The following is a 16,605-nucleotide window of genomic DNA, read 5'->3' as shown; positions in this document are numbered from 1 at the left end:
CATTGATTTCACTTTTCATAGAAGGTTCTAGATTGCAGCAACTACTGGACAGTTGAAAACACACATCATTTTGTTCTTTGAAATTTTTATATATATAAACAAAAGAAAAATTCTGGCTAGAAAAACTTTGTATGTATTTGTTTTTCTTTTCATCTTAGATGGGACCCACAGTTCTTCTGACCTTTGGAGTTCATCGAATGGGATGAGCCAGCCTGGTTTTGGTGGACTTCTAGGGACCTCCACTTCTCACATGTCTCAGTCCAGTAGTTATGGCAGCCTTCATTCACATGACCGCTTGGTAGGCTATCAAATAATATTTTGTCCTCACATGTTTCTCTTTGTATAAAAATTCATTATGCCAAAACTTGTGAACATTGAAATTTTTATAGGCTTACTTTATGAAGACTGTTTTCAGTATGGCTACCCTACCACACTAGGTGCTAACTTAGTCATGGGTCTTGCTCATTTTAACCTTTTATACAGGTTGTCTACTGTACATTCATATATTCAGAAAATACATGCTTTTTATTCATTATTTGTATATACTTGGGGGGAGAACAGGGAAAAGATCGATTGAGCAACATACAGCTAAGAGCTAAAACCTTCATGCATGCTAGGCAAGTGCTCTATACTAAGCAGACCTCCAGCCTTCAGAACACACGTGGTAAGATCATGTCTCTTTTCCCCTTTTCCTAGAGTTATCCTCCACACTCAGTGTCACCAACAGACATAAACACAAGTCTTCCGCCAATGTCCAGCTTCCACCGTGGGAGCACGAGCAGCTCACCTTATGTTGCCGCCTCACATACTCCTCCCATCAATGGATCAGATAGCATCCTAGGTGAGCTTCTGGGTTAGGAATACTTCCTAATCTTAATTTTAGAGTTTTGTTGAAATCCATATTGTTGAATAAAAGTTTTAGTATTTAGTTTAAATGAAGATAAAAGAAGATAATTAACCTTTAAGTTCCATTAATCTAAAAACCAATATAAAACTCATTTTTATTTTTATAGATTGTTAAATACAGCACACAAGAGTGTTTCCTGATTCACTGTGATGTGTGAGGTTGTAAGTCAGGGTACCCTTGAGGTAATAGGTACATGCTTAAGGAAAAAAGTAGCATTCCTGCTGCTCTCCATGATTTGTTTACCTATTTGAACCATCCAGGAGCCAGAGGGAATGCTGCTGGAAGCTCACAGACGGGTGATGCACTTGGAAAGGCCTTGGCATCTGTAAGTATTGGGTTTACACATTCTGCTGGATGGATTCTGTACTCATGAACTAAGGTTTAGATTTGTGAGCAGTAAATGCCATAGATATAATATTTTCAACATTATTATTCATTGAAGAGCTGTTTTCTGTTTATATTGATAGATAGCATTAATTAGTTCATGATAAAACCTCCGTTTCCATACCTACAAAATCTATATTTGTGACTTAATTTAAATATGTCTTCATTTGAATAGAATAGACACAGATAAAACAAAGAGGAATTTGGGGAAATGTGTATTTAAATACTTAGTGCCCCCCTCAAATAAATCAAGAAACAAGAAAAAAATCCAATTTATCTAATGTGAAGGAAATGCCTTAACAAGGGCTTTTAACAAGATGAGAAATACTTTTATTTATATTTTAGGGTTTGGGTTTTTTTTGTTTTTTGGGGGTTTTTTTGTTTTTTAAGGAAAAAAACAATAGCTATAGCTGGTCCACTCAAAAACCAGGGTGTGGGTCTCAGACTCATTGAAAGACTTGTACTAAAATGAATGAAACTGATTCAAAGATATTTTATAATATGGTATAGCTAGTCTTTATCACATCAAAACAGTAGGGACAACAATTACAGATTATCATATCTGAACTCTTAAAATGTTACAATTAATTTGGAATGCTAAGGCCAGAAAGGAGAGAAGAGTATTAATTATTGAAAAAGAGTCAAATCTAATTCTTGAAATTCAAATTATGCTTTTTGCCTTATAAAGTTTTTCATTAGACTGTTTTTTCTTGAGCAGTATGTCTCTTAGAGTTATATTTTGTCTGAAGTGCAGTGAACTTTCTTAAATACTTGCTATTGATAGAGAAAGCAGAACTCTAACATGTGACTGGGAGTGAGCAGCTGTTGAGCTCTTAAAGAAAAACCTCTTTATGCATTGTTTGAGTAAATAAACCTTTCTCTATAGCTGTTAAGTATGAGGGGTTTTTTGTTTTTTGGGGTGTGTTTTTGTTTTTGTTTTTGAGAAATGAAGCCAAGTCATACTCTTATACCATGTAGTGGAGTCCTGTACGCAGTGGAGCCCAGTAAATGTCTGCTGGAATTAGTTTTGGAACGTGCGTAATGATGTGGTAGTACAGACCCACAGAATGGCCAACGCTGGTCTGAGCGCTTTCTGGTTGCCTGGCACTGCAGTGAGCATCGTTGTGCCCCGCTTGTTTAATTCTCAGGAAGACCCTGTGAGGTTGGAATTATCACACCTACATTGTATGTGGGGGAACTGGTTTAAAGGTTAAGTAGTTTGTCCTAGCCATCACTAGCTACCAAGGGTAGAGCTGATATACAATAGAACCCTCAGGGAACCAGCCTCAGAGGCCCCTCTCCACTGCTGTGTGTGTCTAGGGAGTTGCACTGTAGGGACTGGGCTGTCTCGGAGGTGTGCAAGGTAATTGGAGAGAGTTATCCCTACCTTTTAACCCCTGAAGAAAACTTCATGTGTAAGAAGAAGTCTTCTTGGCTATTTGATTGTCATGCCATGTTCAGCCTGCTCATCTTAGAAGATCCAGTAGCAGATAGTTCATTCACATGTAAACAGACAAGTAGTATTTGACTCTTAATATTAAGCAAATTTTAAAAATAAAACCTCCATTTGGGAATTTTTGTTTTGTTTTGTTTTGTTTTGTTTCGTTTTGTTTTTCCTGAGGAAGTGTCTGTAAGGAAACTGTGGTGTGAGCAGCCAGGACTCTGTGATGCTCTCAGTGGTCCTTCAAGTTACCCTTCAAGCTTCCTTCAGTTACCCTGACAGCCTGAATTTTTCCTTCCATACCATAAACAGCATGCTAGACAAACTAGGATGGCATTTGGAGAAAAAAATCTAAATTCACTATGAGTGGAAGCTAGGAAGAAATGTTTAATCTAGCTAGTGGGTGGGCTTTGGTTGTCATGGAAACTCATCTCTGTCATCCTGTGTTGTTACTAAGTGGGAACAGCCAGGTCATTCCATAAATCATTTCTGTCCTAGCTGAGAGTGATGGATCCCATCTGCTCTGTCACTGCAGACCCGCATGTGCACGTGTCCTAACTCTTCAGCCTCCCTTACTTCTCCAATACCATTGTTTCTTCAGCTTTCCTTACAGATGCAGACTCTCATTGATAATGCTTAGTTCTTAAAATGTACTAAAAAAAATAAAACCAGTGAGTTGTCTGGAGATTGGAAGAATTAGGAGAAATGAGAGGAAGAAACTTAAGGAGGATTACACCTGAGAATCTGAATGCATATCAGAAATTTATGTTAAGTATTACAAATGGTTAGACTGTGGTATCGCTAGTATAATAACAGCATCTATTTTTGATGGGAAAATACTGCTCTTGTCATTAGAAGTTAATTCTAGTTCCCTAGTTGCCTTAGAAGGTCTTTCATGTGTGAAACACCAGAGGGTACAACCTTTGTTCTTCAGTTTAGGTTTTAAAGAACACACAGAATGCTGTGTGATTAAACATGTAAGGCCAGATAATGCATTTGCAAAGGTTCTTTTATTTTAGGTTTAAGCCTGGATAATTGTGGTCTTAATCTCAGGATAGCAAGAAAGAGAATTGTACATGAAGGTATTTACACAAAGTCCCCAAAGCCCCGTGGATTGTGCACTAGTTTAGATAATAGACGTGGGTAGATAGAAGGAAAGGAAAAATCTGTGTGTCCCTGAACATTTGCCAGACAATCACCCTTTAAGACTGTGCCCATGGAGAGTTATATGGAGGAAGAAACATCTGGTTTATTTCAGTGCCTAATACCATATCAAAACATTCAGTCTTTAATTTAGAAGAGATCAAACGAGAGGACTGTTTAACTTTGTTGATTATATCAGACTTCTTTGTGATAATTTATGTTTTGATTTCTATGAGCCAGGGAGAGAAGAGAGGGAGAATGTGTGTGTTTTAATCTAGATAGTTAAATGGTCAGTAGTTTCTAACAAAAGAAAAGAAAATCCAGGGAAGTTGACGTTTAGAAGTAATTCCTGAAATAAGTTCCTTTGTTCCTTAGACTCAATAACATTAGCATAATAAAGATTAACTGAAATGTCCAAAAGCTTCAGTGTTTAAAACCTTGGACTCTCAGTTCCAGGGTTGGGCCTGGAGCTCTCCATTGTTTCTTTTTGTCTGAAGCTCTTTTCATTAGCCTCTGGCTTTATTGGCACCCTACTGACTGGAATAGACCATGACTGATAGGAGGAGGAGTCTCATTTGTTGCAGTAAAATGAGGAATATTATCATTTAAGTCTGGCAGAAGGTACTGGGAGTTATTTATCATTGGCCATTTAACTATGAGTGCCTGTGGGCTGCATGTAAAATGAGCTCTGACTCTGTTCCTGCCCCAAACTCTTTAGCCACTACCACCTCCATTTTTAACATGACTTTTTTCTTCTTTAAGTACCAATATTGGAGTCCCTTAAGACCAGAAAATAGAGAAGAAAAAAAAATCTTCATTTAGAAAGGTCTTTGCCAAAAAAAAAAAAAAAAAAAAAAGAAGAAGCCTGGCATTTAGGACTTCTAAAGTAACCACAATTATTTTTATGAAATAATGTGATTGAGTTTGTTTTGGTGATGGAATGAGCCTGCAGAGATACAGGCTGGTGAGGTGATCTGCCACCAGAAGGCTTCTGTACACCGGTATTGCTGGGCCACTCTTCCTCCCACATGTGTGCTCTCTTTACGAGAGTAAAGGATATAAACTGTTTTCTTCCACATGGAGGAACTCTAACCAGCATTTGACTTACTTAGGGATTGCTTCATTGAAAGGGCAGAGCTGAAGAATTGGCAGTCCATTCACACCCGAGAAAGCCTTTGCCTACCTAACTGTGAGATTCACATAGCAAATCTCAGCAATCACAGAACCTCAAGACATAATTGTTCCCAAAGTTTATGCCATATTGTGGATTTGAAGTGAAGTCATCTATAACAAGCTCTTTCATTTTCTTTTTTCTGTTTTATGATCCGCATTACCTAAATACTAAGATAAATTCTATTTTTAAAGAATTTTTTTACTGATGATTATAATAAATTTCAGTTTATCACTTATTAAAATCCCAACACTGGGAAAACAGACATGGATCCAGACCAGGCTGACCTCAAACTCAGAAATCCATCTGCCACTGCCTCCCAAGTGCTGGGCTCAAAGGCATGTGCCACCACTGCCCATCTTTTCAAAGACTTTTTGTTTGGTTGGTTTTTAAGTTTTGGTTTTGCTTTTTGTTTTGGGTTTTTTTGGGCAGGGGGTGGGGGTAGAGTGCTGGAGAAGGTGGGATTGTCTAAGACAGGGTTTCTATGTGTAGCCTTGACTGTCTTGGAATTCAATATGCAGATCAGGCTTGCCTTGAACTCACAGAGATCCACCTGCCTCTGCCAAGTGCTAAGATTAAAGTTGTGAGGTACCATGCCAGACTTAGAGACCATTTTAATGCATAAAGGCCAGGCTTGGTAGGACATACCTGCAGCTCCAGAACTTGCAGGCTAGGTCAAAAGGATTACAAAGGATTACGAATTCAAGGTCTGAGTCTATCAGGATCCTGATTACTAACATAGACCCTGACTCAAAATACCTAGAACAAAACAACCTAAAAGCCACCATCTTTTTTTTTAAGTATTTTTGTGAGATTATTGTTTTTATATTACTTTGATAATATATTCTTTAAATATTGTCTACTTTTCAGATATGTTATCGTTATAATAGCTTGGGGTTTTTCGAGGTAAAGACTTAACCTCAGTATGAGCAGAACTGACACTGAATATGTAGCCCAGATTGGCCTTAAAGTTACAATCTCACCTCTGCCTTCCAAGGACTAGTCACAGCTGTGGGGACAACTCTCCGTGGCTTGTAGCTTGCTATTTAGCCCAGGCTGGCTTTGAACTTGTGTTCTTCTGCCTCTGCCTCCCAAGTGTTGGTGATTACAGAGATACAGCCATACTCAACCTCACATCTTGATTTTCTGCTGATAATTAGAAACTTTCCAACCACAGTAATTAAGAAAAATAGATATCTTGGGAAGCCCTGTCTTTAAAACTAACAAACAAACAAAAAATCAAAAATAAAGAAATACCTGTGTTATTCCTTTCACATTTGAAATTATGTAAATTTTTGTTGTAGTTTAAAAACTGAAGCTCCTTTGGTCTTCAAAACTTTAGTTACAAAACAGTATATAGTTTGATTAAAAGTGTTGTCACTGTGAGCCTTGGGTGGTATGAACTAAGATTACAAAACAGCACCATGAATGGGTTTGTGTTTTTGCTGCTATTGTATTCTGATGCATATGTGTCTCTTATTTTCTGGTTAGATTTATTCTCCTGACCACACAAGCAGTAGTTTTCCATCAAACCCATCAACACCAGTGGGATCTCCTTCACCTCTCACAGGTGGGTTTCTCTGTTATTCATAACATGTGTAAGTCTTCTACTTGGAAATATTTCTGAGTCAACAAAATTTCAATAAAATTTTATTTAAGTTATGAAAAGTATTCTGACTTTGATATAATTTGAAGAAATATTGAAATATTTGCTCATCTTGAATTACTTAGTGTATCTTCCTAGGTTTTTTGTTTTTTTTTTTTTTAATAATCTGTGATGGTTTCCAGTAACAATTGTAGTTGGGTGGTGGTGACACATGCCTTTAATCCCAGGCAGAGTCAGGTAGAGCTCTGAGTTCGGAGCCATCCTGGTTCCAGGACAGCCAGTGCTACACTGAGAAACCCTGACTCCAAACAAACAAACAAAAAGCCTTTAGGACTACTAGGTCATTATTTCACATTTTTATATGAAAACTTACCAGAGGATGATAATGCTGGGTGAGCAGCATTAGGGAAGCTGCCTAAGGGGTTCACTTTGTTTGCCTTTCTCCTGATTTTTAACATTAATTTTGACAAGTTGTAGAACTGTATTATAAATGATAATATTTTGTATTAGGATTAAGTAAAGTTATATGAAAATATCTTTCAAGCAATAATCTTAAAACTTTACCCATATTTTTTTAAGCAACTTTGGAGGGGTTGGACTTGCTAAAGAAAAATGTTTGTTTTGAAAAGGAGATGTTACTACACAAGTGAGTGGGATCACCACATCCCTACCTTGCCAGTCACCCTCAGCAGCAGTCCCGCTTTTCTAGTCTGGCTACAGTTAGATCCAGCCTTGTGTTGGGTTTCTTGAAGTCACAGCTTTTGCTGTCACCTGTGCTTTGTGATAGCCCATGTCTCTACTCATCCACATTCCAGGATGGACATGCTGAGCTGCAGCAGCTGCTTCCGGCTAGTAACAGACTGTGCCACTTTTTCAGACATCATGGCTTCAGCTGTCTAGTAAATGCTAAGCAGCTGTTGCTCACATAGGCAAGATGATGAAAGACCCACTGACTTAGAGTTGTGTAACAGAGCTGAAGTTAGAGAGAAGGATGGAACTTAACCCTGCTCACTGTTGGCAGTGTTTTACCAAAATTCCCGGCATAATTTTTGCCACAGCCTGTTTTTACACTTTCTTATATGACCTGTCTGCCTTTACTGTGCTTACTAATCATGAGAGAGGAGCCAGGAGCTCAGCCTCTAAGAAGGCATGAGTGAAACTGAGAATGGTGAGTCAAGTCTGAGGTCTCCTCCCTTGGTGAGGCTTAGCTGATGATACTCTTTTTCCTATAACTCAAATTACTGCTCAAAATGTAGACTGCTGATTGTATAATGCTGGTGAGCCTCCTTTGAATTGAGCAGTCATAGAGAACTGTTTTGGGGGGCAGGAGAGATGGCTTAGCGGTAAGAGCACTGACTGCTCTTTCTGAAGTCCTGAGTTCAATTCCCAGCAACCACATGGTGGCTCACAACCATCTGTAATGGGATCTGATGCCCTTTTCTGGTGTGTGTGAAGAGAGCAATGGTGTACTCACATACATACATGCATACATGCATACATGCATACATACATACATACATACATACATCTTAAAAAAATAAATAAAAAGAACTGTTTTCACATCATGCTGCTGAAACACTATAGAGTATTATAAAGGTGCATCTCCTGCTTCTCTGTTTAGGGTACTTGTCTCTACTTCCCTTGTTTCCGTGAATAACCACACCATGAAAGAGCAGAAACAGGGTGACAGGAAAAGCACCAGAAGATAAACATTCAAAGTCAAAAGAAAAGGAAACAGCAAACCAAAGCTCCTGGCTGTAGAGATTGCTTTGTACCTTATGTGGTCTTGATCTGTTATCTGGAATGAGTGGGTCTTCTCCAATTAGCCCTGTTCCTTATATCCAACAAACAGATTCATCACAGGGTCTGTGAGCATAGACCCACAGGCAGCTTCATGGCTGTCATTCTTGAATAAATCCACCTCATCTTCCTCCAGAACTCTGCAAACCAGAAGCATACATTTTTACGTATTTTTATGAATAAGCTTCTGAGACATTGTACTAATGGCTGGGCTGGAACTTGCAATGAAGACCAAGATGGCCTCAAACTTTGAGATCTGCCTGCCTCTGCCTCCCAGGTGCTAGGCTTAAAGGCCTGTGAGCATTTGTTCTTAAGTGACAAGAAACACATAGCAGGGTAGCTATAAATCTGCGTATCAGAGTTCCTGCTCTGTCTCCTAGCAAATCCTTCTAACAGCTTTGAGACACCACAAACAGTATCCAGTGGGGGCAGGGGAGACTTTTTTTCCCTTGTCTTCTAAGAATTCTTTTCCAGAAGCCTCTCCTATAGACTTAATCTCATGTTCACTGGCCAGCACTGAGCCTGCCTTAGTTACCTCCTTCTGCAATAGAACTGACATGTTTATCTTAGGTATTGGGATTTATTCAGAGTTGGGATAGAATTATTTTGTCATGGTATTTGGAGAGGACAGGCCCATCCTTCATCTCCTTGAACAAACTCAGGACTTTGCCAACAAGGTGAAAGAGAAATGGCTGTGCCTACTACGGTTTGGAAGTGGCACAACATTTATGTTAGGCAAATATGTTCAGTTCTGCTTGGGAGGCAGGCAAGCAGAACATTCCTTGACTTTCTTTACCTTCATATGGAATATAGATGAGGAATATCTATAATGTTAGAACCTGGTAGCAGTTCTCAGAACCTCACAGTAAAAGTTGAACCTAAGTTTGTTAGTTTAACCCAAACATTATGTTGTGTACGTCATCTGTGAGCATACCCAGTGTAAAATACTTGCCGTACTTCAGCAAGTTTCCAGTTAAGATGAGAAAATAAAAATAAGCCACAGAACTGACACTGAGTTGTGGTCAGGTTAGGACATGGGTTTCATGAAGTAAAACTTAGTAAGAGGAGTGTGACTTTTGTGAGTGTAAAGGGAAGAGCACAGTACAGATCTGGATATGAAAAAGTACCTGCCCTCCTCTTCTAGTCATGTGCAGAGAGAATGACTGGGCGTGTTGTGGTAAACTGTAAGGATTAGGACTCCAGTAGAATAGGGTGGAGGCCCAGGAAGACTTGAGTTTAGAGTGAGGTTACAAAAAGAAACTATTGGGGGGCCTGGAATAAGAGAAATAACTGGAACCACACATTGTGTACACCTTTATCCCAGCCCTCAGGAGGCAGAAGGCAGGTGGATCTCTATGAGTTTGAGGCCAGACTGGTCTATGTAGCAAGTTCCAGGCCACCCACGGGTACATAGTAAGACATTGTCTCAGAAACGAAAGAGAGAGAGAGAGAGAGAGAACACGAATAAATGAACTAAAACCTAGAAGTACCCTGGGCTGTACAGAAGGGAGTACCCTGGGCCATACAGAAGGAGGTGTCCATTCTCTTCCTTTATGAGCCAGTTCTACGTCCTAAGCCCTGTGACAGTAAGAGCAGATCAGAAACACTGCATAAATTTAGATTATTCCCAGAAATAATTTAGCTCTAACCCTGGTCACTACCTAGCTTGCTTCTTTTAAATGTTCAATAAATTTTAACAAGTGAATTCTCTATAATTCTTCAAAACTAAGATCTTTTAGAGTGTCTAGTTAGTAAACAACCAACCACAGGACAGTTAAAGAAATTGTTTCCCACAAAGTATGTGATCTCCTTGTGGACATGTCCACCACCAAACATAAAAGTGATGCACTCAGGCAGGGAAAACAGCCTAATCTAAGTCACACCAAGACTTCAAGCTCCTGTACTTCATCTTCTCTATTCTCCTGTGTGCAACAGTTGGTAATTACATGCTAGAGGCACCAGTGTGATTCTAAATTTAACCTGTGTATTTTACCCTCATGCTAATTTTACAAAGAAATGAAGCTACAGCACTATCTAGTAACAAATGCATGCTAGCTAACATTATAGTCTGTCTAGAATCTGATTCCCACCCCACTCAAAGGTCTCATTCATAGCTAATAAGGTACCAGTGCTCCAAGACTGCCAAGATTTTTATATATTTACTGTTTATTGTTATTACATTATAAATCTATACACAGAAGGAGATGGTATTAATGTTACATCCCAAGAAAGACATCCCAAGAAAGCTTGGTGACATGCTTTCATATCTCTTAAGATTATCTTTATAAAACAGATCAAGATAAAAGTAGTTGTTTCTTTTATTTTTGTCTGTATCTCATAATAGGGATCAAACTCGGGGACTTGAACTTTCATTTTTTTTCATGATTTTTTATTGGATATTTTATTTACATTTTAGATGTTATCCCCTTTCCCCATTTCCCTCCCCCACCCAGAAACCCCCTATTCCACCCCCCCCTGATTCTATGAGGGTGTGCCCCCACCCACCTCCCTGCCCTCGAATGCCCCCACACTGAGCGTCTAGCCTTCACAGGACTAAGGATCTCCTCTCCCACCTATGCCCGACAAGGCCATCCTCCCCTACATATACAGCTGGAGCCATGGATCCCTCCCTGTGTGCTCCCAAGCTGGTGGTTTAGACCCTGGGAATTCTGGTTGGTTGGTATTGTTGCTCTCCCCGTGGGGCCTCAAACCCCTTCAGCTCCTTCAATCTTCTCTCTAACTTTTTTATTGGGATATTTAAGTTCAATGGTTAGCTGTGAGCATCCACCTCTGTATATGACAGGCTCTGGCAGACCTCTAAAAAGAAAGCTATATCAGGCTCCTGTCTGTGTGGACTTGCACTTTCTAGGCAAGCATTCTACCACTGAGCTACATCCCCAGCCTCCATTGAATGCCTATAACTATATGTTATCCCATTTGTGATCAACAACATAAAATATTAGGTTATTAGAATAGTTATAGAACCTTTGATCGTGAAGTGTAGCTCAGAATTTGTGTGAAGTTTAAAGAGGTATCTCACTGATTTAGCCCTGCTAATATTCTATTTTAACCTTGTGTTGTACAGTGGATAGCCCAGTCTATAACAACAGCAGCAGCAGCAATAATAATAACAGTAATAATAATAATGTGAATAGCCCAGTTGATAACAATAATACCAACAACAAAGTAAGTTTAAATATGTGATATATATACATATATATGTGTATATATACATATATATATTTAAATTGGTGATATTTTAGAGGTAGATATTTGCATGGTTTGTTTATATCACTATCCAAAAATAGCTAGGAAATAATAGTTAATGAGTGATAGAACATTTACCTAACATGTTTGAGTCCCTGGCTCAGTTCCCAACATGCACATACAGTCTTCTGGGTGCAGATTTCTCATGTAAATGATGCAATGCATCCTTCTGCATCCTCAAAGCTAAGCTCATGAGGATCCATAAAAACTGCCTGCTTTGCAAAATGTTTCTGTGCCTACTGACTGTCCTGTCTTCAAACATTTTAGAACACCTGATATGATAATCTTGCTCCTGTTACAGACTAATCACACAAGGAGTTGGAAGAACATTGGCCCAAAATGATTGAAATTTTTTTTGTTTCAATAATTTGGGGTCTTTAGCTTATGGTAACTCCCACCTAAAAAAATTTTTTAGGTGTACCTAGTACATTTTATTTTAACCTTTAAAACTGCTTCATTATATGCACTATCGGAAGATACACATGAGCATGTGTGTACTCTTTTAAGTTGAAAAGTGCTCCTTCATTTGGAAATGTTCTCTCCAAAGGAAAAAATAGTTATATACGTTGTGACAGCAATCACAATAGCATTGCTGCTGTTCAAACCCAGCCAGAGCATGGTGGCGCATGCCTTTAATCCCAGCACTTGGAAGGTAGAGGCAGGCAGAGCTCTTTGTGAGTTTCAGGACACCCAAGGCTACATAGCGAGATCCTGTCTCAAATGGGGGGTAAAAAAAAGCCAGTTATGAGATGTAGGTAGTTAAGCAAATTATGGTACAGAGAAACAGATAATATTAATGTCATTATTTATCAAAGACTGTAAAGCCATGGTGGGGAACAAAACATTTTTTTAAAGGATGTACATTTTCAAAGATGTACATGTGTGTAGATAAAGTCTAAAGAATATATAAGCATGAAACTATGTTTTACAGTGTTTTTTTCCTGTTTACTCAATTTACTAAAATGGCATATTAATAATGGAGAGTTGTCCAATGTTCTATGCTTATAAGCTGCTAAAAATATGCTGAAGGGTAAACAAGGTTTTCATTATTTATGATTACTGAGTATCTTTACCCTTTCCTTAGCATTACTGTGACACCGAGTTAATCCATACTTGTGAATGCTTTTTGGTCTGACAGGTACCAGTCAGTGGCCCAGAGCTGGAGGGCAAGCTCCTTCATCCCCAAGCTATGAAAACTCCCTTCACTCCCTGGTAAGAACATTCCACTGGTCTTTACAGGTGTTACAGAATTTTGCATTATAGTATAGAAGGAGTATACTTTTTGTTAATGTTGTTGTTGTTGGTAGTAATTTTCTTGTTGTTGCTAAATCTTATGTAACAGCGAAGAAGCAGTAGGATACCATTACATACGAATTCTTTGCTGACACACGACCTAATTTAGAAGACAATATAACATTTTGGGTATCCTTATTGTCATCTGCTTTTTGGGAGATTAGGTTTACCCAGGCAACTGGAATTAAAGGAATATGAAGGATTTTTGTTTCTGTGAAAAATATGATTTAATTTTTCTATTCTGTCAATGTTTATATATGTAAAAGGAAATTTACCTAAAAAAGACACTTAAAAATCAAATCCAATGTTTCATAATGATTTTTATTATATTTATATTAGACTTTTACATTAATGTATTATTATTATTGAAGTATTTCTGATATTTTCTTATAATAAAAATGTACAAATCACACAGTATAACATTGCTTGTCAGACAAATAGGACAGTGGAGGAGCTTTCTTGGTTCTAGCACTCCAAGGTAAAAGAATTTGTGATAGAATGTTTACTACTGTTGCTTTGATGTGTTTACATTTATAGCCCAGAATCACAAAATATAATAAACATAAGCAAATGAGTGTGATCTGGTAATATTTTTAAGTCACGTTATCATTCAGTAATTCTGTGTTTCAAACAGAAACACTCTTTTTCTGTGCCTAACAAAATATTTTAAGTTGAGGGAAAGTTGTCTTCTCACATATTTTGCAAGCAAACCCAAGCAGTGTGTGCTGTTTAGATGCTAACCCTGTGAGTCCCTATTACATCTCAGCCTTTTCAGAACTCAGCACAAATAGATCCTGCAGGTCTCCACATTAACTTTACTAACAGGTTATGCCAGCAAGCACATCAGCTGTTTCCTCGACTCTGTTGGAGTTAATCTTAACCTGTGCTTTGCCTCCTGTTCTGTCTTGACTTTGCCAGAAAAATCGAGTTGAGCAGCAACTTCACGAGCATTTGCAAGATGCAATGTCCTTCTTAAAGGATGTCTGTGAGGTACTATTTCATTTAGATGGTGCCTTTTTTGTGTGTGTTTAAATTACTTATACGTCCCTTATTCATTTAAAATTATCAAGCTGTACAGACTCCAGTATCTTTAAAAAAAAAAAAATCCAACAATGAGCATTGCAGCTCTTGTAGCAGTGTGTAGAAGTAGACTTTTGTCTTGTTTATAATGACTTCCTTTTAGAGCTGTACTGGCATGTGCTTTTGGTTTTCAAAATTCTAATGTGTTTGTGTATAAAGCATGTGTGGCCCATGGGTAGTGGATGTCTTTCCTTCAGTTTTGTTAAAGAACTTATCTGGATGTGTACACGGTTGAAGATAGGTGTGTTCTACTCACCTTAAACTTAAACTAATTAGATTTGAGTGCCTTTCCCCAAATTGACATCTTTCAGAGACCATTGTACAGTTTCTCCCTTTCTATCAGCTGTGATTGAGTATTGGCACGGAAGACTTCAAGTGTTATAGAAGCTAAAAGAAATAACCTCATGATAGATTGGTAAATTCATCTTCTAAAGCAGTGACTTGGATCTGCAGTTTTGAAAATTCATCATAGTCTGAAGAGAGCTGCCTTTTTTATTGTTGATTTGAAGTTCAGGTAGTCGGTTTTGAAACTAGTTGATACTGCATTGCACTGGCTGCCTTCCATATATTCCTGAATAGAAGATATAACAGCTTAGTAAATTGAGTAGATACACTACTGGTAACTCCTCCCCTCCCCCGTGTTGTTTTCAATCCTTACAGCAGTCTCGAATGGAAGACCGTTTAGACAGGCTGGATGATGCGATCCATGTGCTACGGAACCATGCAGTTGGACCTTCTACCAGTCTGCCTACTAGCCACAGTGATATACACAGTCTGTTGGGACCATCCCATAATGCATCAATTGGAAACCTCAATTCAAACTATGGAGGATCAAGCCTTGTTACAAATAGTCGATCAGCTTCGATGGTAAATCATGGTCGTCTTAATAATCCCTGTTTTCCTAATTTTGTTTTTCATGAAATTTTGGAGAAAAAAGTTAGAAGAGGAGGCATCTCTCTTGAATGGAAAGTTAAAAGGAGCCTTTTATGTTTTCCTTTATTGTCTTCAGTAAAGTCATTGGCTAGTGTTTAGCCTGTCAAATTCTGCTGTAGCCACATACAAAAAGAAGAAACTTTCTATAGAGACCCATTAGCTTCAGCCAGGTCCTTTTTCCTGATGTATAATCATTGGAATGGCAGTGTGTGTCTTGGATAGCAAATAGGAAGGATGAATAGCATAGTGTGTGAAGTAAGACTGAGTTTTACAGGCCCCATATAGCTGGGACCATGTCACAGGCCTGTCATCTCAGCTCATCCAGGAGAAGAGCAAGTTCAAGGCCAGTTTGGGCAAGGCTAGAGATGTGGCTCTCAATGGTAGAGCACTTCTGTAGTATATATGAGGCCCTAGATTCAGTCTTTAGTACCACAGTTTAGAAAAAAATCCTAGTCTAGAAAGGCATTTTCTTAATTCAGGAAATTTTTCTAGACTAGGACAGCTGTTTGTTACTATCTGGAATTTGACTTCAGTTACAAAAAGTTTAAAAGCTGTTGCGCGCACCTCCCGTGTCCCCTTACGCCCGTGGAAAAGAGACACGAGAGGCAGAATTCAGGTATCACCACAGTGAGGCTTTACTCTGTATCACAGACGTGAAAAGACGCGGAAGGGCTGAAGACAGGAAGAGGCCCAGCTTAAATACACCCTAGAGTGACGTATTCACTTCTGATTGGCTGTTCACTCATCACCCAATATTACGCCTTGGGATTGGCCAGTGACTTTGGCGGGCTTTCTGCCTTTGCAGCTGCACAGTTATTGTTAACTAGTGGAGACACGGGATGCCCGCGCCATCTTGGAATGGCGGATTATACCACCACTAACAGCGGCTTCCTACAAAAAGTGAAACTTAATTTGTACAGGTACAGATTTAGCCTCTTTCCCAAGTAAAGGGGAAAAACTGGTATAAGGGAGCAACTAAAATGATTGTTAGGTAACAAAGAAAGCTGACTAGTTTAGATACTCCCCTCAGAATAAAATAATTTAATCCGTTTTTAAAAAACATGATAATTCTTTACTAAGGAAAAAGAATAGACTCCTAAAGTCATATATATCAAAAATTCTGTGTTGAATGTCTTGGATTATTTTTTTATCCAAATTGTCTTTTAAAGATTCGTTTTGAGCCTGCTGTGTAACTGATACCATGTGTTTGCATGTTTCTTGCATGGTTTTTAAAGTTCACTGCATGTTACAAAATACTTTTTGTGAAACAGATTTTGAGCTATGTGAAGAAGGCTAAAACTTTGGGCTCACCACAGCATTTAAGTGCTCCAATGCTGAGGGCCTGGTTTCTGGAGAGTAGGATTGGTGCTAGTCACCACATTCGTAAGTCTGACTGCCACGTGTATTCATCTTAGGCCTCCACATGAAGCAGCAGATAGCTGCCTGGTTTCTGATTTGTGTTTCCACCTTAGGCCTTAGCAGTTAGGAATGTTGTTTTGTTTTGTTTATTGTTTTGTCTTGGCTGTCAGGAAATATTGGATTCTTAGCCACCTTCTAAATTAATTTTTGCCGATAAACTA

At 38.6% G+C, this 16,605-nt stretch overlaps 1 protein-coding gene across 13 annotated transcripts in view; it reads left to right on the top strand.

Moving 5' to 3' along the window:
• Window positions 1–16,605, top strand: part of Tcf12 (transcription factor 12) — a 271,626-nt gene that overhangs the window by 231,747 nt on the left and 23,274 nt on the right. For 5 of the 13 annotated variants that reach the window (XM_076926244.1, XM_076926246.1, XM_076926251.1 and 2 more), the window contains 7 exons: window positions 159–298; window positions 697–841; window positions 1,168–1,232; window positions 6,538–6,616; window positions 12,858–12,931; window positions 13,931–14,002; window positions 14,753–14,959. In XM_076926244.1, coding sequence (XP_076782359.1) covers window positions 159–298; window positions 697–841; window positions 1,168–1,232; window positions 6,538–6,616; window positions 12,858–12,931; window positions 13,931–14,002; window positions 14,753–14,959 — 782 coding nt within the window. The remainder of the gene's footprint in view (window positions 1–158; window positions 299–696; window positions 842–1,167; window positions 1,233–6,537; window positions 6,617–12,857; window positions 12,932–13,930; window positions 14,003–14,752; window positions 14,960–16,605) is intronic. The other 8 variants (XM_076926247.1, XM_076926249.1, XM_076926253.1 and 5 more) reach the window with 3 other exon arrangements.

Source organism: Arvicanthis niloticus, chromosome 27 (genome assembly GCF_011762505.2).
Source record: "Arvicanthis niloticus isolate mArvNil1 chromosome 27, mArvNil1.pat.X, whole genome shotgun sequence".
NCBI lineage: Eukaryota > Metazoa > Chordata > Mammalia > Rodentia > Muridae > Arvicanthis > Arvicanthis niloticus.
Note: the sequence above shows the minus strand (reverse complement) of the source record. Positions and strands in the feature narration are given on the sequence as shown.